The 18,910-nt window shown below is 53.7% G+C and overlaps 1 protein-coding gene across 2 annotated transcripts; it reads left to right on the forward strand.

The window, feature by feature from the left end:
* The first annotated feature begins 4,943 nt into the window (after positions 1-4,943).
* On the forward strand, positions 4,944-18,449 carry MYDGF (myeloid derived growth factor). 2 transcript variants are annotated; one of them, XM_059918710.1, is made up of 7 exons: positions 4,944-5,176; positions 6,356-6,406; positions 6,916-6,933; positions 13,732-13,793; positions 15,159-15,240; positions 16,416-16,488; positions 17,882-18,449. In XM_059918710.1, the coding sequence occupies exons 1-7, from the start codon at positions 4,997-4,999 to the stop codon at positions 17,959-17,961; spliced, it is 546 nt and encodes a 181-aa protein (XP_059774693.1). In that variant the 5' UTR covers positions 4,944-4,996; the 3' UTR covers positions 17,962-18,449. The 2 variants fall into 2 exon arrangements, with proteins under 2 accessions (XP_059774693.1, XP_059774694.1); XM_059918711.1 differs by lacking the exon at positions 6,916-6,933 and having other exon boundaries at positions 4,947-5,176.
* The last annotated feature ends 461 nt before the right edge of the window (positions 18,450-18,910 follow it).

The raw sequence follows: 18,910 nt of genomic DNA on the forward strand, positions 1-18,910 counted from the left end.
GCCACCTGCCTGAGGTTCCTTCTGAACCCCTGGGGCTGGTGATGGGGGCTCCTTGAGTGGGCGGGGTCCTGGGAGGAGGCTGAGCCAAGGGCATGGCAGTCCTTGCAGTCGAAGGATGGGGGCGCTGCTTGCTCAGCGGTGCTGCCCTGGCACGAAGTGGGGGTGTGGGGTGCCAGGTCGTGGCTGGAAGATGCCCCACCCCTCAGTCAACTGGCCCAGTAAGGACAGTCCCAGAGGTCCTGAGGCAGCCTGTGGGTGCCTCCAAGGTGCCCAGCCCAGGGCGTCACGGGTGGCCTGGCCCTTACTTCCTTTTGCACCTCTCCTTGTCCGGAGACTTGACTTGGCGGTTGGGGGTCAGGACACACCAACAAGGGAGGGCAGGCCGTGCCCCTCTTCGTGTCTGTCCTTACAGCTGAGAGACTACGAGACCTGAGACCATGCCTGCGCAGAGGGCACTCTTGGTACTTGAGTTTCTAATAGCACGGTAGCCTCTCCCTGTGCCATCACCCGCTCCATCCTTTCGGAAGGTCCAGTTTTATTTTTAATGGCTTAAAGAATAAAACAAACCAGTACAAAAGGATATAGAGAGGAAAAATACGCCCTCCCTCCTGAGAGGTAACCCCTCCCCAGTCTCTCTTTTTAATACCTGCTTTCTATTCTGCCCTGTGAATGTGCCATAATTTATTTTGCCAGGCACCTATCAAGGGATAACAGATTATTCTGGGCTTTTCGTATAAATCAACAGACTTTGTCAAGGGCCAGATAGTAAATATTTCAGGCTTTGTAGGCCAGGCAGTCTCTGTTGCAACTGCTCAACTCTGGCCCTTGCAGTTCAAAAGCAGCCACGGGTGATGTGTGAATGAGTGGGCGTGGCTGTGTGCCAATAAAACTTTATTTACAAAGCCACACAGCCAGCCAGATTTGGCCCACAGGCTGTAATTGACCAACCCCTGGTATAAAGGATCCTACAACAAACAGCCTTGTACATGGTTGGGGCATATGTCTGAGTGTATAGGGTAAATTCCTAGCATTATAAAAAGGCATGTTCATTTTTAATTTTAAAGGATATTGCAAATTACCTTCTAAAGAATGCCTCAGTGTACACACTTCTTGGTGAAGTGTGCTTGCTCCTCCATTCCTTCATTACGTGTTATTTTTGCCAATCTTAGGAGTGACACATGGCATCTCACTGTAATTCAAATGCACATTTCTTTTTTTTTTCCCTTTATTTATTTATTTATTTACCCCATTCGTGGCTGTGTTGGGTCTTCGTTCCCACATGAGGGCCCTCTCCAGCTGTGGCAAGCCGGGACCACCCCTCATCGCGGTGCGCGGGCCTCTCACCATCGCAGCCTCTCTTATTGCGGAGCACAGGCTCCAGACGCGCAGGCTCAGCAATCGTGGCCCACGGGCCCAGTCGCTCCGTGGCATGTAGGATCCTCCCAGACCAGGGCTCGAACCCGTGTCCCCTGCACTGGCAGGCAGACCCCCAACCACTGCGCCACCAGGGAAGCCCCCCACATTTCTTTTACGTGTACGAATATTTTCATGCTTTAAGACACTTGTTTAGGAGTAATCATTTGCCCACCTTTCTTTTGATCTATTGACCTCACTGATTTGTAGACACACTTTATATATGAAGGAAATCAGTCCATGGTCATACATGTTGCAAATTGAACTGTGTTGCTGATCTCAAAATGTTTTATGGGTAGGAATCTCAGCCAGTGAATGTTTAAAATCATCTCAGGAACAAGAAGATGTCTTGCCCCCTTAATCCGCTGTCAAAGAAAGTGGAGAGGCAACTAGTCACAAGTCACAGAATGACAGAAGCTGGTGAGAAAGGGGACACTGGGGTTGCCCCCCGAGGCTTGGCAGCCGGCGTCCTGCAATTGTCTCAAGCAGGAACTTTTTTTGGGGGGGTGGGGTGGGGCAGGGCGTGCCTCACAGCACTTGGGATCTTAGTTCCCCAACCAGGGATGGAACCCACAGTCCCTGCAGTGGAAGTGTGGAGTCTTAACCACTGGACCACCAGGGAAGCCCCTCAAGCAGGAGCTCTTCATCGGAACTTACTACCCCTACCTCCCTAGGTCAGTACTCAGCATCCATCGGCCAAACTTCAGTCAGTTGTATTCCTGCCCGGACAACAAGGCCTGGGGAGGGACATGGGGGGAATGGGTGACGGGCAGCTACAAAAGGACAAGTGTCTGCTGGCAGAAGGTCTTGGTCTTGGAGGTGGCAGGTTAAGAGACCTTTGTTTTCTTCATGGTTGATACAGGGCCACTTGTTTTCTCCACCACTGGTGGGATTTCCATCTGAGGGAGGGTTCCCGCTCTGTTTCAGGTTGCCCGTGTACATGCTCGAGCCCTTTCTTGGTGGAAGCACTCAGCTCTTCCCTAACTGGCAAGAACCCATAAGCGATGGACATAAAAACCCGTTTCATATCGTTTGCAGATACTTTCCCAGTTTGTCATTTGCCTTTCAAACATGTTTATGGTATTTTTAAAATTCTCTATTTTTTTTTAATTGAAGTATAGTTGATTTATAATGCTGTATGGTGTTTTGTTTTTTTGGCCGCACCTCGAGGCATGCTGGATCCTAGGTCCCCAACCAGGGACCGAACCCACGTCCCCCTCAGCGGAAGCACGGAGTCCCAACCACTGGACCACCAGGGAAGCCTCTGTTTCTTTTTTTTTGTTTTTTTTTTTTAATCAACTATAGACACGTGAGAAGTTGCAAAAACAGTGCAGAGTCCCGTGTACCCTTCATTCACCCAGCTTACATCTTACCTAACCCTAGCACACTGTCACACCAGGAAACTGATGTGAATACGACGCAATTAACTAGATTCTAGACCTTATTCAGATTTTATCAGCTTTCACATGCACTCATTTGTGTGTGTGTAGTTCTACTCCACACTGTCACCTGTACAGATTCCTAGAACCACCACCACAGTCAAAATACAGAGCTGTTGGGGACTTCCCCGGTGGGTCATGTGGTTAAGACTCCGTGCTTCCGCTTCAGGGGGCCCAGGTTTGATCCTTGGTCAGGGAACTAGAATCTCACATGCCCTGCGGCCAAAAAGAAAAAAAAAAAAAAGAAAATACAGAGCTGTTTATTCACCACAAGGGAGCTCCTTCATGCATCCTCTTTATTATGTCCTCACCCACCCTGTTTATGGTGTCCTGACCACGGAGAGAAAAGTCGTGATACCTGTGTTATCAAATCTTTTCTTCCTTTATGACTGCTAGATTTCATGTCATGATCAAAAAGCAGGATCTTGGGAATGATGGTTTTTTTTCTTTTAATCCCTTCAGTTTTTTGTTTGTTGTTTTTTGGAGGCAAAAAGGAAAATGGAGAAACAAGAGGCTTGGGGCTCAGTCTTTCTGAAAACACACACACACACCTACCCCTCTTTGAGTAGGAAACTCAAGACCACTCACAACTGAAATACCTTGTTAGCAAAAGCGCTTGGCCACTAATTGAATCTTTCATAGCGACAGGCTGGTCAAACACAGCACTGAGGATATGGAGATATAAGGGAATCCTGCTGTGTTTAACACAGAATAGGTCTGCTGGCTTCCCATTTATGGAGTCAATTCCTAACGGGTCCACAGCAGCCAGCTGCAAAGAGGGAGCTATTTCTGCAGAAATAGTGGAGTTCCCTAATGCCCTTCACCCAGCTTCCCCTAATGTGAACATCTTACGTCACTGTGGTACAAGCCAGGTTATTGAAGCCAGGAAATTAACATCAATACAATCCTATTATCTAATATACAGACCTTATTTGGATTTCACCATTTCTCCCTCTAATGTCACTTTTCTGGCCCCGGATTGTTTGTGTCCCCTGCCCCCAAATTCATGTTGAACCCTAACACCCAGTGTGATGGTATGAGGAGGTGGGGGGGTCTTTGGGAAATGATTAAGTCATGAGGGTGGAGCCCTCATGAATGGGATTAGTGTCCTCATAAAGGGACCCCAGAGAGCTCCCTCTCTCCCTTCATAATGTAAGGACATAGCAAGATGGAGTCTGTGAACCAGGAAATGGGCTCTCACCAGACACCAATTCTGCCAGAGGCTTGATCTTGAATTTCCAGCCTCCAGATCTGTGAGAAATAAATGTGTGTTGTTTAAGCCAGACAGTCTGTGGGACTTTGTTATAACAGCCCAGACTAAGGCAAGGAGCCAATCCAGGATCCCACATTTCCTTTCCATGTCTTGGTCTCCTCCCTCTGTGATGGTTCCTCAGTCTTTGTCTTTCCTGACACTTTTAAAGAGTACTGCCAGTTATCCTGGTAGAATGTCTCTCAACTTGGGTTCATTTCGTTATTTGCTTTGATTAAACTGAGGTCGTCCATTTTGGACAGGAATTCCACGGACGTGGCACTGAGAATGTCCTTCTCTGCATCCCGTTGGCGGCTCCATGGTGTCACTGTCTCATTTTCAGCGACGTTGACTTGATCACTAGGCTAAAGATGGTGTCACCACTGTAAAATTACTACTTTCCCTTTGTAACTAATATGTATCTTGGGGGGAAAATACTTTGAGACAACGCAAGTATCCTGTTTCTCACCATACGTTTCCCCCACCAGGTTTTAGCAGCGATCCACGGATCTTGGCTGTAACAATCATGAGGTGTTTGCTCAACGGTGATCTGTCATTTCCCTCATTCTGCCTATATGTATTAATCTGAATATTAGTGGTGACCTTTTATTTCCTTCACTCCTTGTACATGTACGAACTGGAGGAGCTGAAGGGTCAATCACTTGCCTAGTGAGGGACGAATGGACCCTAAACCAAGGAACCTGTTCCAATTTCACGCACCCCAGCACCCTCCCTGTACTTCCAAGCCCCGCCCCAAGATGGCGGCCCGGGCCGGATGGGCGGGGCGCTCCGGATCACGTGGTCGTGTGGACGCCGACGTGGCCTCCGGCAGACACCCCACTTGTCCCTCACCGCGCTCCGTCCGCCGTCCCTGCCCAGCGAACCTGATCCCAAGATGGCGGCGCCCAGCAGAAGAAGGAATGGCGGCGGCGGCGCCGTGAGCTGGTGGGCCGCCCTGCTCCTGGTGGCCGTGGCGCTGAGGCCGGCACGGGCGGTGTCTGAGCCCACAACGGTGGCCTTTGACGTGCGGCCCGGCGGCGTGGTGCACTCCTTCTCCCAGAATGTGGGCCCTGGGGTATGTGCCTCAGCCACCCCGGGGGCTTGAGCAATGGTGCAGGCGGTGGCAGGGCCTGGGGAGGGGGGCGCGGACCGGCGGGGCGGGGTCTGGGGGGGAGGGGGCGCGGACCGGCGGGGCGGGATTTGGGGGAGGGGGGGCAACGGACCGGCGGGGGCGGGGCCTGAGGGGTCGCGGACCGGCGTGGGTAGGGCCTGAGGATGGAGGGCGGGACTTGGTAGCGAGGCCTGACAGAACTAAGAAGGGAGGCGGGGCTCCTGGGGGCTGGCGGTTTTGGGGGGGCTGGCGGTTTTGGGAGGGCTGGGTCACTAGCCTCGTGCCTAATTCCTGTCTCATGCCCAGCGTGCCCAAGCAGCCCTATCCCCCAGACCCAGGAGACTCCCTCGCTGTTGGAGGGCAGGAAGGGCCCAGCGATGGGGAGAGGGGAGCTGGAGGCTGATGGGCATATGCCTCCAGGGCCTGCAGAAGGTCGTCCCGCTGTAGCTCTGACCAGGGAGGAAGTGGACAGGCGTTGCTCTTTCCTTCCATTGCACAAGGCCCCCCCCCCCGTCTTTTTCATTGAAATGTGGGGCCAGGCCCTCCTTACCTGGAGGTAGCAGGCCTGGGTCTAGTCTAGCCCGTCCCTAGCTTATTGGAGAAGTCGCTTCCTCTCCCAGTCTCCTTTTCCCTGCCTGTAACAACGATGTCAATCATCACTATTTGTTGAGTACTTCCTTATAACCAAAGGATACTGTGCCAAATTCTTTATGTGAGGCCCATTTTACAGATGAAGAAACAGAGGCTCAGAAAGCTTTGCACTTGTCCAAGGTCCACAGTGGAGCAGAGATGGGCCCCTAGGTGCCCCTGCTTCCAAAGTTCATGTTCCTAGACGGGTGGGTGCTGGAGGGGGGTGTGACCTCCCCTTTCCTGTTCTTCATCCCCCAGAAGCCATCTGGGTTGTTTGTCCTGACCCAGGATCTCCCAAGTAGGGAGACAGGTGCGGGAGTTCCAGATCTGCAGACACTGGAAGGCCTTGCAGGGCTGGCCAGAGGGATCTGGCTCCACCTCCTTTCTCTGAGTGCAGATACTCAAAAGCAGGATCTTCTTGATTCTGGATCTCAGAAGGACATCCTGAGACCCTGTACCTCAAGCACTAACGATTATCTCCTACCGAGACTTTTTTTCCCTTCCATTCTCTAGGACAAATATACCTGTGTGTTCACCTACGCATCTCAAGGAGGGACCAATGAGGTGAGTTGTTCAAAATTCTACGTGGTTTAGTACGACAATATCCATTGTCATACAGAGATGCTCTCTAGGGGACACTGGACATCAGACTATTCTTACCTAACCAATAAAAGACAGTGCTTAAGTTACATAGTGATGGCAGATTCCATTCATAATTCCACGGAGTGAACAAACGTCTGGATAGAAGGAAGGATGTGAGACGTGACTCTGCCTTTCCCATGAGCCTCTATTAAGGGTACTGTGTTCACTTTCTGTGCTGAGTAACAAATTACCACAGACTGAGCAACTTAAAACAACACCCATTTATTATCCCACGGTTCTGGAGGTCAGAAGTTCCGGTTGGCTCAGCTGGGTGCTTCACAAAGCGACAGTCAAGGTGTCAGCTGGGCTGGGTGTTCACCTGCAGGCTCTGGGGAGAACCCTCGTCCAGACACATTCCAGTTGTTAGCAGAATTCGGTCCCTTTCGGTGTGAAACTGAGGTCCCTAGTTCCTTGCTGGCTGTTTTCTCCAGCTGGAGGCAGAAGAGGAGGTAAGAGAGATTCGAAGCACGAGGAGGACGTAGTGCAGCACAGCTGGCTTTGAGGGACCACGTGGGAGGGAGGACGTGGTCTCCAGGAGCTGAGAGCGGCCCCCGGCTGGCAGCAAGGAAACGAGGGCTTCAGTCCTCCAACCGCAAGGAATGAATTCTGCTGCAACCACATGAGTTGGAAGAGGACCCAGCGCTCCAGGTGGGAACGCAATCTGGCTGACACTTTGATGTCAGCTTATGAGACTGAGCAAAGGACCCAGCCCTACCATGCCCGGACTTCTGACCTACAGAATTGTGAGCTAATGAATGGGCGTTGCTTTTTTTTTTTAAATTAATTTATTTATTTTTGGCTGCATCGGGTCTTTGTTCCTGCACACAGGCTTTCTCTAGTTGTGGCGGGTGGGGGCTAGTCTTCATTGCGGTGCGCGGGTTTCTCATTGCGGTGGCTTCTCTTGTTGAGGAGCATGGGCTCTAGGCGCACAGGCTTCAGTAGTTGTGGCATGTGGGCTCAGTAGTTGTGGCTCGCGGGCTCTAGAGCGCAGGCTCAGTAGTTGTGACGCACGGGCTGAGTTGCTCCGCGGCACGTTGGATCTTCCCGGACCAGGGCTCGAACCTGTGTCCCCTGCATTGGCAGGCGGGTTCTTAACCACTGCGCCACCAGGGAAGTCCGGCACAACTTTTAATGCTACTAAATTTGTGGTAATTTGTCACACAGTGTAGTGAGTTGAATGAGGCCCCCCCCATAAAGATATGTCCACATCCTAATGCCTTGAACCTGTGACTTTTAAGAAAAAGTCTTTGTAGATGTGATTAAGTTAAAGATCTTGAGATGAACAGATTATCCTGGATTATCCGGGTGAGCCCTAAATCCAGTGGCACACATCCTTGTAAGGGACACACATGGGAGATTTGATAAAAAGAAGACACACAGAGGAAAAGGCCATGTGAAGATGGAGGCAGAGGTGGAGTGATGTGGCCACAAGCCAAGGGACACCTGGAGCCTCCAGAAACTGGAAGATGCAGGAAGGATTCTCCCCTGGGGCCTCCAGAGGGAACACGGCCCTGCCCACACCTTGATTTTGGACTGCTGGCCTCCAGACTGTGAGAGAACAGATTTCAGCTGTAAGCTACCAAATTTGTGGTGATTTGTTCCAGCAGCCCCAGGAAACGAATACACACAGCAATAGACTACTGTTATAGCCAGTAATGCACCATTACAGATAAATACTCTGAGTATAAAATACTGTTGTTAAATTCTGGCTAGACACCGCCGCTTGGTTCTGTCTGAAGGGAGGGCAATCACACGTGTTTGAGAAGAGACACAAAATAGATTTTCTCCTCGTGATTGTTAGAAAGAATGAAAGATCATTGAAAAGAAAGAATTAATTGTCACTGCGAAAGTCAGTGTAAAGCATCTTTTGTACCCCTAAATTGTGCTTTCCTCCCCAACCCTCAGACTGTAGGGAACACTACTGTCCTTCCAGAAGAGTCTATGGCACTGTGTCCCATAACAACGGAGAGTCCCAGAGATGGAGGCTGCCTGGGGACCGCTCCATGTTTGCCTGTCACGTGCCTACCCCTCCCAGCATCCTGGTTCTGAGTCCCTCTCTTCCACCCCCACTCCCCGACTCAGGGCAGCACATTAAAATGGGCAAGAGCGGGAATTCCCTGGGTCCAGTGGTTAGGACTCGGCGCTCTCACTGCCGTGGCCCCAGGTTCGATCCCTGGTCAGGGAACTAAGATCCTGCAAGCAGGGCAGTGCGGCCAAAAACAAAAAAAAACAAAAAACGGTGAGAGCGAGTTCCCCCGCTCCACCGGGCACTGCTGACTTTAGAGGCGGGGTCGCTCTCTGTGGGGGGCCGTCCTGGGCAGCCTCCCTGGTGCCCACCCACTCGATGCCAGCAGCCGCCCCCCCAACCCCAGTGTCCACAGGGGGAACAAAAGGGTCCCCAAGTGAAAAACCACTGGGCAAGAGTGACATGAAATGCACTCCTTACTTTGGATATTTCCAGTTTGTAAATAAAAGTAAATGATTCCTAGCAACAGTATTTTATTTATTTTTTTGGCCGCACCGCGTAGCATGTGGGACCTTAGTTCCCCGACCAGGATTGAACCAGCGCCCCCTGCATTGGAAGCACGGAGTCTTAACCACTGGACCGCCAGGGAAGTCCCCCAGCAACAGTATTTTAACAAAATGTAGCAAACGCCTGGTGACACCCTTCCCGGCGGTGTCACCAGGGGGTTGCAGCTCTGCTGGGGAGGATCGCCGCCCTTCCCACTGCCTCCAGGACAGCAGGCATCCTGCGATCGTCCGCCCCTTCCTTGGCCACCTCCAGGCCTCGCTGCTTCTCCAAGTGGTCCACTCCATTGTGGGATGGTGACAAGTGGTGGAGCATTCTCCCTTGATCCAGGCCCCTTGGTCCAGCCGTGCCCTGCCACGAGCTCCAGATCAGTCCCAAAGCACCTTCCTCCCCCAGTCAGGCCTTTCCATGCCCCCTTTGTTGTGTAGATGATCAATTCATCATACAATAAAATTGTGATAGCACCATCGCCTTGGTGTTTGTCGGGCGGCCCGCGCTGTGCTGGGAGAGATACACGTCTCGTTTCCTCTTCAGAACCCCAGGAGGCTGCCCTTATCCCCGCCTCACACATGAGGACACGGTGGCCCAGAGGCTGAAGACTGCCCTGGCTCCTCCAGCTGGGACGTGACCAAGGTCCCCAAGGCGCAGGCCCCTGACCGCCGCCCTGAGCCAGGACACGCCTCGCGTCACCAGCAGCTTGGAAAAGAGCGCCCGCGCCTCCCTAACGGGACCCTTGGGATGGACGTTCCACTGCAGCGTAGGGGGAGAGACCTAGGCTCACTCTTGGAAAGGCGGCTGGGTCACAAATTCTAAAACCAGCATCGGGCTTGATTCTCCCGTTTGGGATGAGGGGATTCATCCTAAAGGAAACACCTAAGAGCAGAGCAGACACATCCAGCACCGACTTGTTCCGGCAGCAGCGGCCTAGAACTGTGATCATGAGAGACCACGGGCCGACTGCAGAGCTGCGTGAACCCAACGGTGCGACCCACGGGCTCTCTGGCTGCGGGCCTGCCACCTGCTTAGGAGCAAACAGCCGGCCGGATTCTCAGCAAACGTGCAGGGGCCGTCCAATATGTTCTCCGGGATCCGCTTGGCCACACTTGGGGGCCCCGCCAAGATGCCCCTCGGAGCAGCTGGAACGGAAGCCCCAGAGGCCCAAGTGGCGCTTCTCTAGAGCCATCGTCAACAGAGGGGAAATGGGTCTGTGGTGTGGGCTCCCAGGGGGCCCGGGATGCAGGCTGGGCTTGGGGAGAGCGGGAGGCCAGGCTGCTCTGACAGTGGTTCGTTTCTCCAGAGGGTCACCTGAGAGGCCGGCTGGTGCCGGGTGACAGCAGACACAGGGTTATTCATCATCTCAGCGCCGGCCAGGATCCTGAGCAGCCAGAGAGCTCGTCCAAGGTTGGCGGGAATGCGGCCACTTGGGAAAACTGGCCCTTTCTTATCAAGTTAAACGTACGACCCCATGCTTCCACTCCTCGGTATCTACCCATTAGAAATGAAAACTTGTGTCCACACAAAGCTTGTACGTGAATGTTCATAGCAGCCTGATTCATGGTAGCCAACAAGTGGAAACAACCCAAGTGTCCCCCAGCTGATGATGGATAAACGCAGTGTGGTCCCTTCACACATGGGCACATCACTCAGCCATGAAAAGGGGAGAAGCACTGACACTCGCTACAACGTGGATGGACCCTGAGGACACGATGCTCAGTGAGAGAAGCCAGACACAGAAGGACACACAGGGTGTGATTCCATTGATGGGAAACGTCCAGAACAGGCAGATCTACAGACACAGCGGCTTCGTGGTGGTGGGGCTGGGGGAGGGGATGGGGGTGACTGCTCATGGGGATGGGACTTCTTTGGGGGGTGATGAGAATTAGATACAGGTGATGGTTGCACAGCTCTGAACATACTAGGAAGCATTGAAGCATGCACTTTAAAAGCATATCGTCTATACATGTATTTTTTTAAAATATAAATTTATTTATTTATTTTTGGCTGTGTTGGGTCTTCGTTGCTGCGCGCGGGCTTTCTCTAGTTGCGGCAGGCGGGGCCTACTCTTTGTTGCGGTGCGCTGGCTTCTCTTTGTTGTGGAGCACGGGCTCTAGGTGCACAGGCTCAGTGGTTGTGGCTCACGGGCTTAGTTGCTCCGCGGCATGTGGGATCTTCCCAGACCAGGGCTCGAACCTGGGTCCCCTGCATTGGCAGGAGGATTCTTAACCACTGCGCCACCAGGGAAACCTCATATTGTATGTTATGTAAACTGTTTCTCAATAAAGCTGTTAAAGGTAAGTGAATTATTGATATACATGTAGCCACATGGGTGAATCTGATATGCGTTAGGCTGAGTGAGACTAACCGGCACAGGAGACCATGTCCTGTGTGATTCCACTCAGGTGGCATTTTGCAAAGGCACAACTATGGGGACAGAGCAGATCAGTGGTTACCAGGAATTTGCAGGAAGGGGTTGACTCCAGAGGGATGGAGGAGAGATAACTGGGAAGATGGAACTGATCTGTATCTTGATTGGGCAGTGGATACACAGTGTGTGCATTTGTCAAAACTCAGAACAGACACTGAAATGGGTCCATTTCACCATATGTTACTTGTCTCCTAATAAAAAATAACAGCGGTTACCAATTACCTGTCCTCGATTACACCCGGCCACTTAGATCCTGAGCCCCCTAGCCTCCCAGAGAAGGTCACAGAGGCTCAGGCTGAACAGGCTGCCCCAAAACACACCCTCGTGTGAGTGTCTGAGGCCAAAACCTGAGCCTTACCAAGGGCGCCTACTGCCCACCCCGGCCTGTGGCCTCGAGACCAAGGTCAAGTTCATATAACAAGACCACTCAGAGGGATGTTGACCCTATTGCTAAGAAGCTCTTGGTTTTAATTTTGTTTGCTTTCGTAATTTAAAAAAAAAAAGTTTAAATGTTTGCCTCGGGACTTCCCTGGTGGTCCAATGGTTAAGACTTCGAGCTCCCAATGCCGGGGGACCCAGGTCCGATCCCTGGTCGGGGAAGTAGATCCCGCATGCATGCCGCAACTAAGACCCGGCACAGCCAAATAAATAAATAAATAAAATTTTTTTTTAAAAAAGAAGCCTCATTTTCATGAATCTTTTAAGAGCTATGGAAAACCATCCCAGATATATTTCACAGCGTAAAACTTGTTTCCGGGTGCTCAGAGGCCTTGGAGCCGTGGGCAGGAGTTTTTAAATAGAAAATAAATGTGTTGGGCAGGTCCCCTTGCCATGCCTGCCCCACCTGAGTAATTGGCTTCTACCTTCATGCTGCAGGCAAAAGACTTCCAAGTCACCATTTACTCGCATTATAATTAACATACAAATGGCCCTGTTTCTATTAATGGAAAAGCTCTGGCCTTTAACCAGATTATCAGCAATCGTATTCCACCTTTACTCTCTGGAGAGGATGGGACACTCTCATTTTCCTAGCAAAACACAAAAACGCCGCAGGTCACCAGACCTTGCATTTGGCCTGGTTTTCAGAGGCCCTGAAAATGAGAATAAACTGGTAGCGGTGTGTTTTGGAACCATTTAAAAAATTTTTTTTTAATTTAGTTTTTTATAAAAGCTAACACAGGGGGCTTCCCTGGTGGCGCAGTGGTTAAGAATCCGCCTGCCAATGCAGGGGACATGGGTTCGAGCCCTGGTCTGGGAAGATCCCACATGCCGCGGAGCGGCTAGGCCCGTGAGCCACAACTACTGAGCCTGCGTGTCTGGAGCTTGTGCTCTGCAGCGGGAGAGGCCGCGACAGTGAGAGGCCCGCGCACCGCGATGAAGAGTGGCCCCCGCTTGCCGCAACTGAAAGCCCTCGCACAGAAATGAAGACCCAACACAGCCATAAATAAATAAATAAATAAATAAATAAATAAATAAATAAAAGTGGGCAGTGGCCCAATTCCTGGAAATCCCCACCCCTTCCTAAAATAGCTATAATGCTCCTCCCGCTCATTAGCCTATGAAATTACCCACTCCTATAAAAACTGACAACCCCGTACCCTGGTGCCTTTCTCACCTTCTGAGATGGCCCACACTCTGTCTGTGGAATGTGTTTCTCTCTAAATAAATCCATTTCTTACCTATCAAAAAAAAAAAAAAAAAAAAAAAAGCTAACACAGGGACTTCCCTGGCAGTCCAGTGGTTAGGACTCCACGCTTCCACTGCAGGGGGCATGGGTTCGATCCCTGGTTGGGGAACTAAGATCCCGCATGCCGTGCGGCCAAAAAAATAAAAATAAAAAAGCTAACACACGTCATTCAAAAAGAAAAAAACATAAGAAGCTCTCCAGTGCCTTCTGTCGGCCCAGTTCCCACCCACGTCCTACATGTAACCGGGGTTATTAAAATCTTGCATCTTCTCCGAGGACTGCTCTATGCTTATGCAAGCAAGCATGGGTGTATTGTCTTTCCTTCTTTTATTTTTGTTTTTATCGTTCCCAATAGACTTTATTTTTTACAGCAAAATGGAGCGGAAGGCACAGAGATTTCCTGTATACCCCTGCCCCCCAACCATCGCCCACCAGAGTGGGACGTTTGTGACAGTCGTTGATGAACCTACACGGACACGCCATCACCCCAAGTCCAGAGTTGCCATCAGGGTTCACTCCTGGTGTGGTGCGTGCCGTGGGCTTGGACAGACATATGATAGCGAGGCTGTGTGTCCCGGACTGACCTGCCTGTCCTCTCTCCCCAGAAGTGGCAGATGAGTCTGGGGACCAGCGAAGACCACCAGCACTTGACCTGCACCATCTGGAGGTGAGCGGGGGTCCGGTAGTGGGATCTCCTCCCGGATGAGACACCTTCGCTCTGGGCGGTACCCATACTGACGGCGCCCTGCGCCCCTGGAGGGTCGCAGGCGGGAGAGGGGGTGCTGTCCTGTGTGGGACTTGAGGGCGAGGAGGGCTTCCCAGGGAAGCACGTTGACACTGAGGCCGAGAAGGGGCGGGGGGACTGGGAGGTGGGGTCTAGGCAGTGGCCGCAGCCCCGGGAGAGGGGCCGGGCTCCCCAGATGCCACCCCCTTCGTGGTCACCTCAGTCACATTGCTTGCTCCAGAACTTAATCTCCCGCTGTGCCCACCCTTCTCATAATCCCGCTTCCTGGAGCCCAGCTCCATGAGCCCAAGAAGGGGGTGCTCGGCCCTCTGACGGGGAGGAGGGTGATGGAGCTTCACCAATTCCTGGCCCTTCTCCCCTGGGCCTCACGGCCTGGAATGTGTCGCCCGAGCAGAACAGATTTCTCAAGCATTTGCCACGCGCCTGACATAGAAGTCCCAGCCGCGCTCTCACCCTCAGGGGACCGGGGTCAACATAGGGGACAGGTCAAGAAACGGGACACATTAGAGAGCAGCGACAGCGACATTTAGTTAAAGAACACGCTTGCAGGCATTGGCGCAGAATCCCCGTCTCCTGCTCGAAGCGTTACAAACCGCAGGCGTTTTAGTACCAAGTATTGTTGGGGAGCTTCTCGTGGGGGCGGAAGCCCTGCGTCCTCAACACGTTACCGTCAGCCCCGCTGAGAGGGGAGACCCTATCTGTGCCCCTTCCCAGCCTCAGAGAGAAGCATCCCAGAGGCAGGGAGCCGGGGTGGGGGGTTCCCTAATTACAGGTTAGCTATCAGGGCTGCATCCCCCCGCCTGTAGACCACCGTCTCACACAGGCTCGTGAGCACCAGCCCTCCACCTGGGCACAGACCCAGGCCGCACTGGCCCAAAGCAGGGTCCTCAGCCCGCAGCCTCTTAGCTGACCACCCAGCGGCCCCCCAGGGACACGCTCAGCCCCAGACACCCTCCTGTTCCTAGTTAACCCCCGTACTTCTCACCCCCGGGATGTGGCCCGGCCTCACCCCTAGCGCACAGCTGGGATGTTGTCCACTGGATGAGAAGTGTTCTGTGAGTGGATGCGAGAGGCCCCGTTCTAGAACAGCTCCTACCCAGAAGGGGAAAGAGGCTTGTCCATCAACGAGCCGGAAGAGCATCCTGGCAAAGAGGAAACAGTGGGTCACATTGAGGGCGCCCCATCTGTCCTTCCCAGAAATGCCTGGCAGGGAATCCCATCTTGGAGAGTTGGGGGGGGGGGGCACGCAGCCCTGGACTGACCCTATCGCCCGACCTTTCTTCGCAGGCCCCAGGGCAAGTCCTACCTGTACTTTACGCAGTTCAAGGCAGAGGTGCGGGGTGCTGAGATCGAGTACGGCATGGCCTACGTGAGTGTCACCTGCACATGGGGTGGCCGCCTGGCTGGGCCACCAGGGACTGCAACTTGGAGACCCCGGGGGGGTGGGGGAGGGGAATGAGGAGATGGACACCAAGCCCTTAGAGGGAGGCCTGGAGGCGCGGGGGGCCGGGGTTACGGTGCCCAGAGGGGAACCCGGCTGACCCCCAGGGACACCTGGCCTCCCTCCTGTAAGGCCCGCCAGCCTCCCACCAGTGCCCCCTGCTGGCAAAGCCAACAGGAAGTCGGGGGGCAAGGGCGCTCAGCCCTGGGACAGGGGCAGCGAAGGTGGAAGTTGGCCCAGGGGGCAGGTGTGCGGCTCATTGGTGTCGGGAGGGCCCCACACCCCTTGGCTCCAGTGACCTGTGGTTCACAGCCCACCCAGCACCTTCTGCGCTCCTGACTCCCACGGCCCCCACTCCAGAGCCCAGCCACTCTGCAGAGCCCACCCCTGCTTCTCCATCTGGGTCCGAAACAGTTTGAAAACCACCTTATCAGTCCAAGAAGCAGAACCAGTAGGAGACAGGCATTAAGAGATTCGCTGCCAGGAATCGGCTACCACTGTGGGAGCCTGGCTTTGGGGGCTTCCGCCAGGGAAGCCTCAGCTCTGCCCTGAAGGCCCTCCCCCTGATTGAATCAGGCCCACCCAAGTCCCTGAGGATAATCTCTTTTACTTAAAGTCAGCTCAGGATGAACCTCTGTCACATCTACAAAATTCCCTCCCAGCAACCCCAGCAAGGGTCTGATTGTATAACGGGGACTGTGGCCGCTCCAATGACACATCAGACTGTCCATCAGACCGTTAACTAATCGCTCTCTGGGGTCCCTTCTTACTTTGAAACTCTATTATTTTTACCGATTTGAAAAAGACACAATTCGGCTGTTTAAAAATTACATGCAAGAGACTGCCATGCTAGTATCATTTCCATAAATTAACTAAAAAAAAAAATTCCCTTCGATTTGCAGGGAAGGCATGAAGTTTTAAGCTAGTTGACAATCTCTTAAGTGGATTAACCCACTGCTTCTGCTGGATTCTCTTTTATGTGCTTAAAAAAGCATCACGCGGCTCTTCAGCAGAAGCATGCAGCTTTAGTCTCTGCTGCTCTGCAAAGCCAAGCGAGCCGTGTTCTTTCCCAATTAGAAAAGTTGCCACTTGTTCCCTTTCAGTCGAAAGCTGCTTTTGAAAGAGAGAGCGATGTGCCCCTGAAAAACGAGGAATTTGAAGTGACCAAAACAGCAGGTATGTAGAGGGGTTTGTGGAGCTGGAATCCAGGTTCTCAAGCAGGGAGTGGGTGAGAGAGGGGACAAGACCCCCGCTAGAGGGCGATCCAGGGGCCCTGTGGTGAGAGGAGCCTGCCATCCCTAAACGGCTTCCGCAAAGGGCCACCTAGTAAATATTTTCGGCTTTGGGGCCCCCTTTGAAACAACTCGACCCAGCCCCCGCAGGGCAAAGTCAGCCATAAGCCACTAGTCAGTGAATGGGGGTGGCTGCCTTCTAATAAAACTTTATTTCGTGAACACTGAACTGTGGATGTCATATCACTTTCCCATATCACAGGATGCCATTTTTCTTAAAGCTATTTGAAAATGTAGAAACCACCCTTCGCTCATGGGCGGCAGGCACAGTTGCCCAATCCCTAGCAGAGAACGGAGAGCATGAGAGTCTGTCCTCGGAGAGCTGCGTCCTGGGACACTCAGCTCCATAGGAGGCCGGGGAGCAGGGGGCCGCGGGGTCTGACGCCTACACAGCCTGGCCGTCCTGGGCTCCGTGACAGCTTCAAGCAGTGCGGTCGGGACCTTGTGCATGCATGACACGGGAGGCGGGGGTCACCTCCTGAGGCCCTGAGACCCCCATGGCCTCTGACCCCCATTCAGCTGTAGCCATGCAGGCCAGATGCCGAGCAGAAAGAGGGGGGCTAGGCACCCGAGTTGGGGCTCAGGGTGCGAGAGCAAGGTGGGACGAGTGAGTGAGACGGTGAACACGGGGCTGAGCCGAGTCGGGGAGCCCCGAGGGTCCTGAAGGATGGGGGAGAGATGAGGAACCCATGTGGCCGTGGACGTCACCAGGCACCAAGGGGAGGGGAGGGGAGGGGAATGGGCAGCATAAGCGGGGCTTTAGGAGGGCCTGGAAGGAGGCCCAACCTGCCCGCAGGTCCTCCGGGTGGGGGCAGGGGCCCGTTCAGAGTGGAGATCAAGGACAGAGGGGATTGGGTTGCTGCAGACCCTGAGCCCCAGGGAGCAGAGGCGGTGAGGATGGACAGGGAGTGGGGGGCAGGCTGGGTGTGCAGAGCGGGGGGCGGCCAGGTTCCCTGATCCTGCCCGAAGAGCGTCAGACAAGTTTGCCAGTGCAAACCTCCAAACCCCAGCCATTCTCAGTGTGGCAAAAATGACCACGGCTCTTCCCACGTCGACATCTCCCATGGCCTCCCACTGCCCTCAGGACAGTCCCACAGCCTCCCCGCCTTTCTCCTATCCCTCACCCGTAAGACGTCCAGGGCCAGGGGCCTTTCCCTGTGGAGTCCACTGGGAGGCTGCTCCCCTGCCTTGCCCTGCTCCCGTCGTCGGCTGCACCCGGCTCAGGACACGGAGGATTTGCGGAGGCAAGGGCTGACCAAGGGTTTCTTCTTTTGCAGTGTCCCACAGGCCCGGGGCCTTCAAGGCTGAGCTGTCCAAGCTGGTGATCGTGGCCAAGGCGACACGCAGTGAGCTGTGACCAGGAGCCCCTTTGAGGGCGGCTTTTCCTCATCTCCGCTGAAGGAGCCGGGCCCCATGAGGGCCCAGTACTTGTTTTCAGTGGGGGGTGGGGGCTGTTAATTTTCTGCCCAGGCTGACGTTGCCCCGTTCAGAGGGCTTCGCAGGGCAGCTGAGGCCCCGGGGCAGAGTGCGGAGGGCCAGGACTCTCCTGGCTCCCACCTGTCCCTCCCCACGAGGAGTGTGGCTCTGAGACCCACTGCTCTTCTTACCAGAAGAGGCATCAGGGCACAAGGTGGGGCTCACGGGGCTCACAGCTTTTCTGAAGGCAGCAGCGTCTCCCCTAGGATCAGGCCGGGCTCCGGGACGCTCCTGGGGAGAGCCACCCTGCCGCTCTCTGACCCTCAGCCAGCTGCTTTCTTGTCATCCCCCAGGGGACCAACTTTCAGACTCACTGGGCAGAAGTGAAATGGTCTTTCATATTTAAATAAATAAGACAATTAAAAACCACACAGTCTTGGCATCTGGCGCTGGTGCCCGCCTGGCTGGGCACGTGGGGCTGGGGGCCCCTACTTCCCTTTGCTGCTGGAGACGGGTTAGCTGCATCACCCTGGGCACAGGGACTTTTCTGCAGGCGCAGACGTGCCGGTCCCGAGGCAGCTGGACCTCGCCGAGCCCATGGGGCCACGCCCGGCAGAGGGTGAGCGCTCCAGGGCAGACCTGCTCTTCTGCATCCTGTGGTTGGCTCTGCTTATTTTTTTTGAGGCCGGATTGCAGCTCGGTGACTTTAAAAAAAAAACAAAAACCCGCAAGCAAACCAAAATAAATAAACGGTATCCCCAAAGGCCTCAGCCACTCAGGGGGGCCTGGTCTCCCAACAGCGGGGCCTGGGAGTCTGACCCCCACTAGACTGTCACCCTGACCTCTGACTGTGAGGAAAGAAACCACGTGGCCATGAAGCGGGTCCTTGA

The sequence above is a fragment of the Balaenoptera ricei genome, chromosome 3, assembly GCF_028023285.1.
Source record: "Balaenoptera ricei isolate mBalRic1 chromosome 3, mBalRic1.hap2, whole genome shotgun sequence".
Lineage (NCBI taxonomy): Eukaryota > Metazoa > Chordata > Mammalia > Artiodactyla > Balaenopteridae > Balaenoptera > Balaenoptera ricei.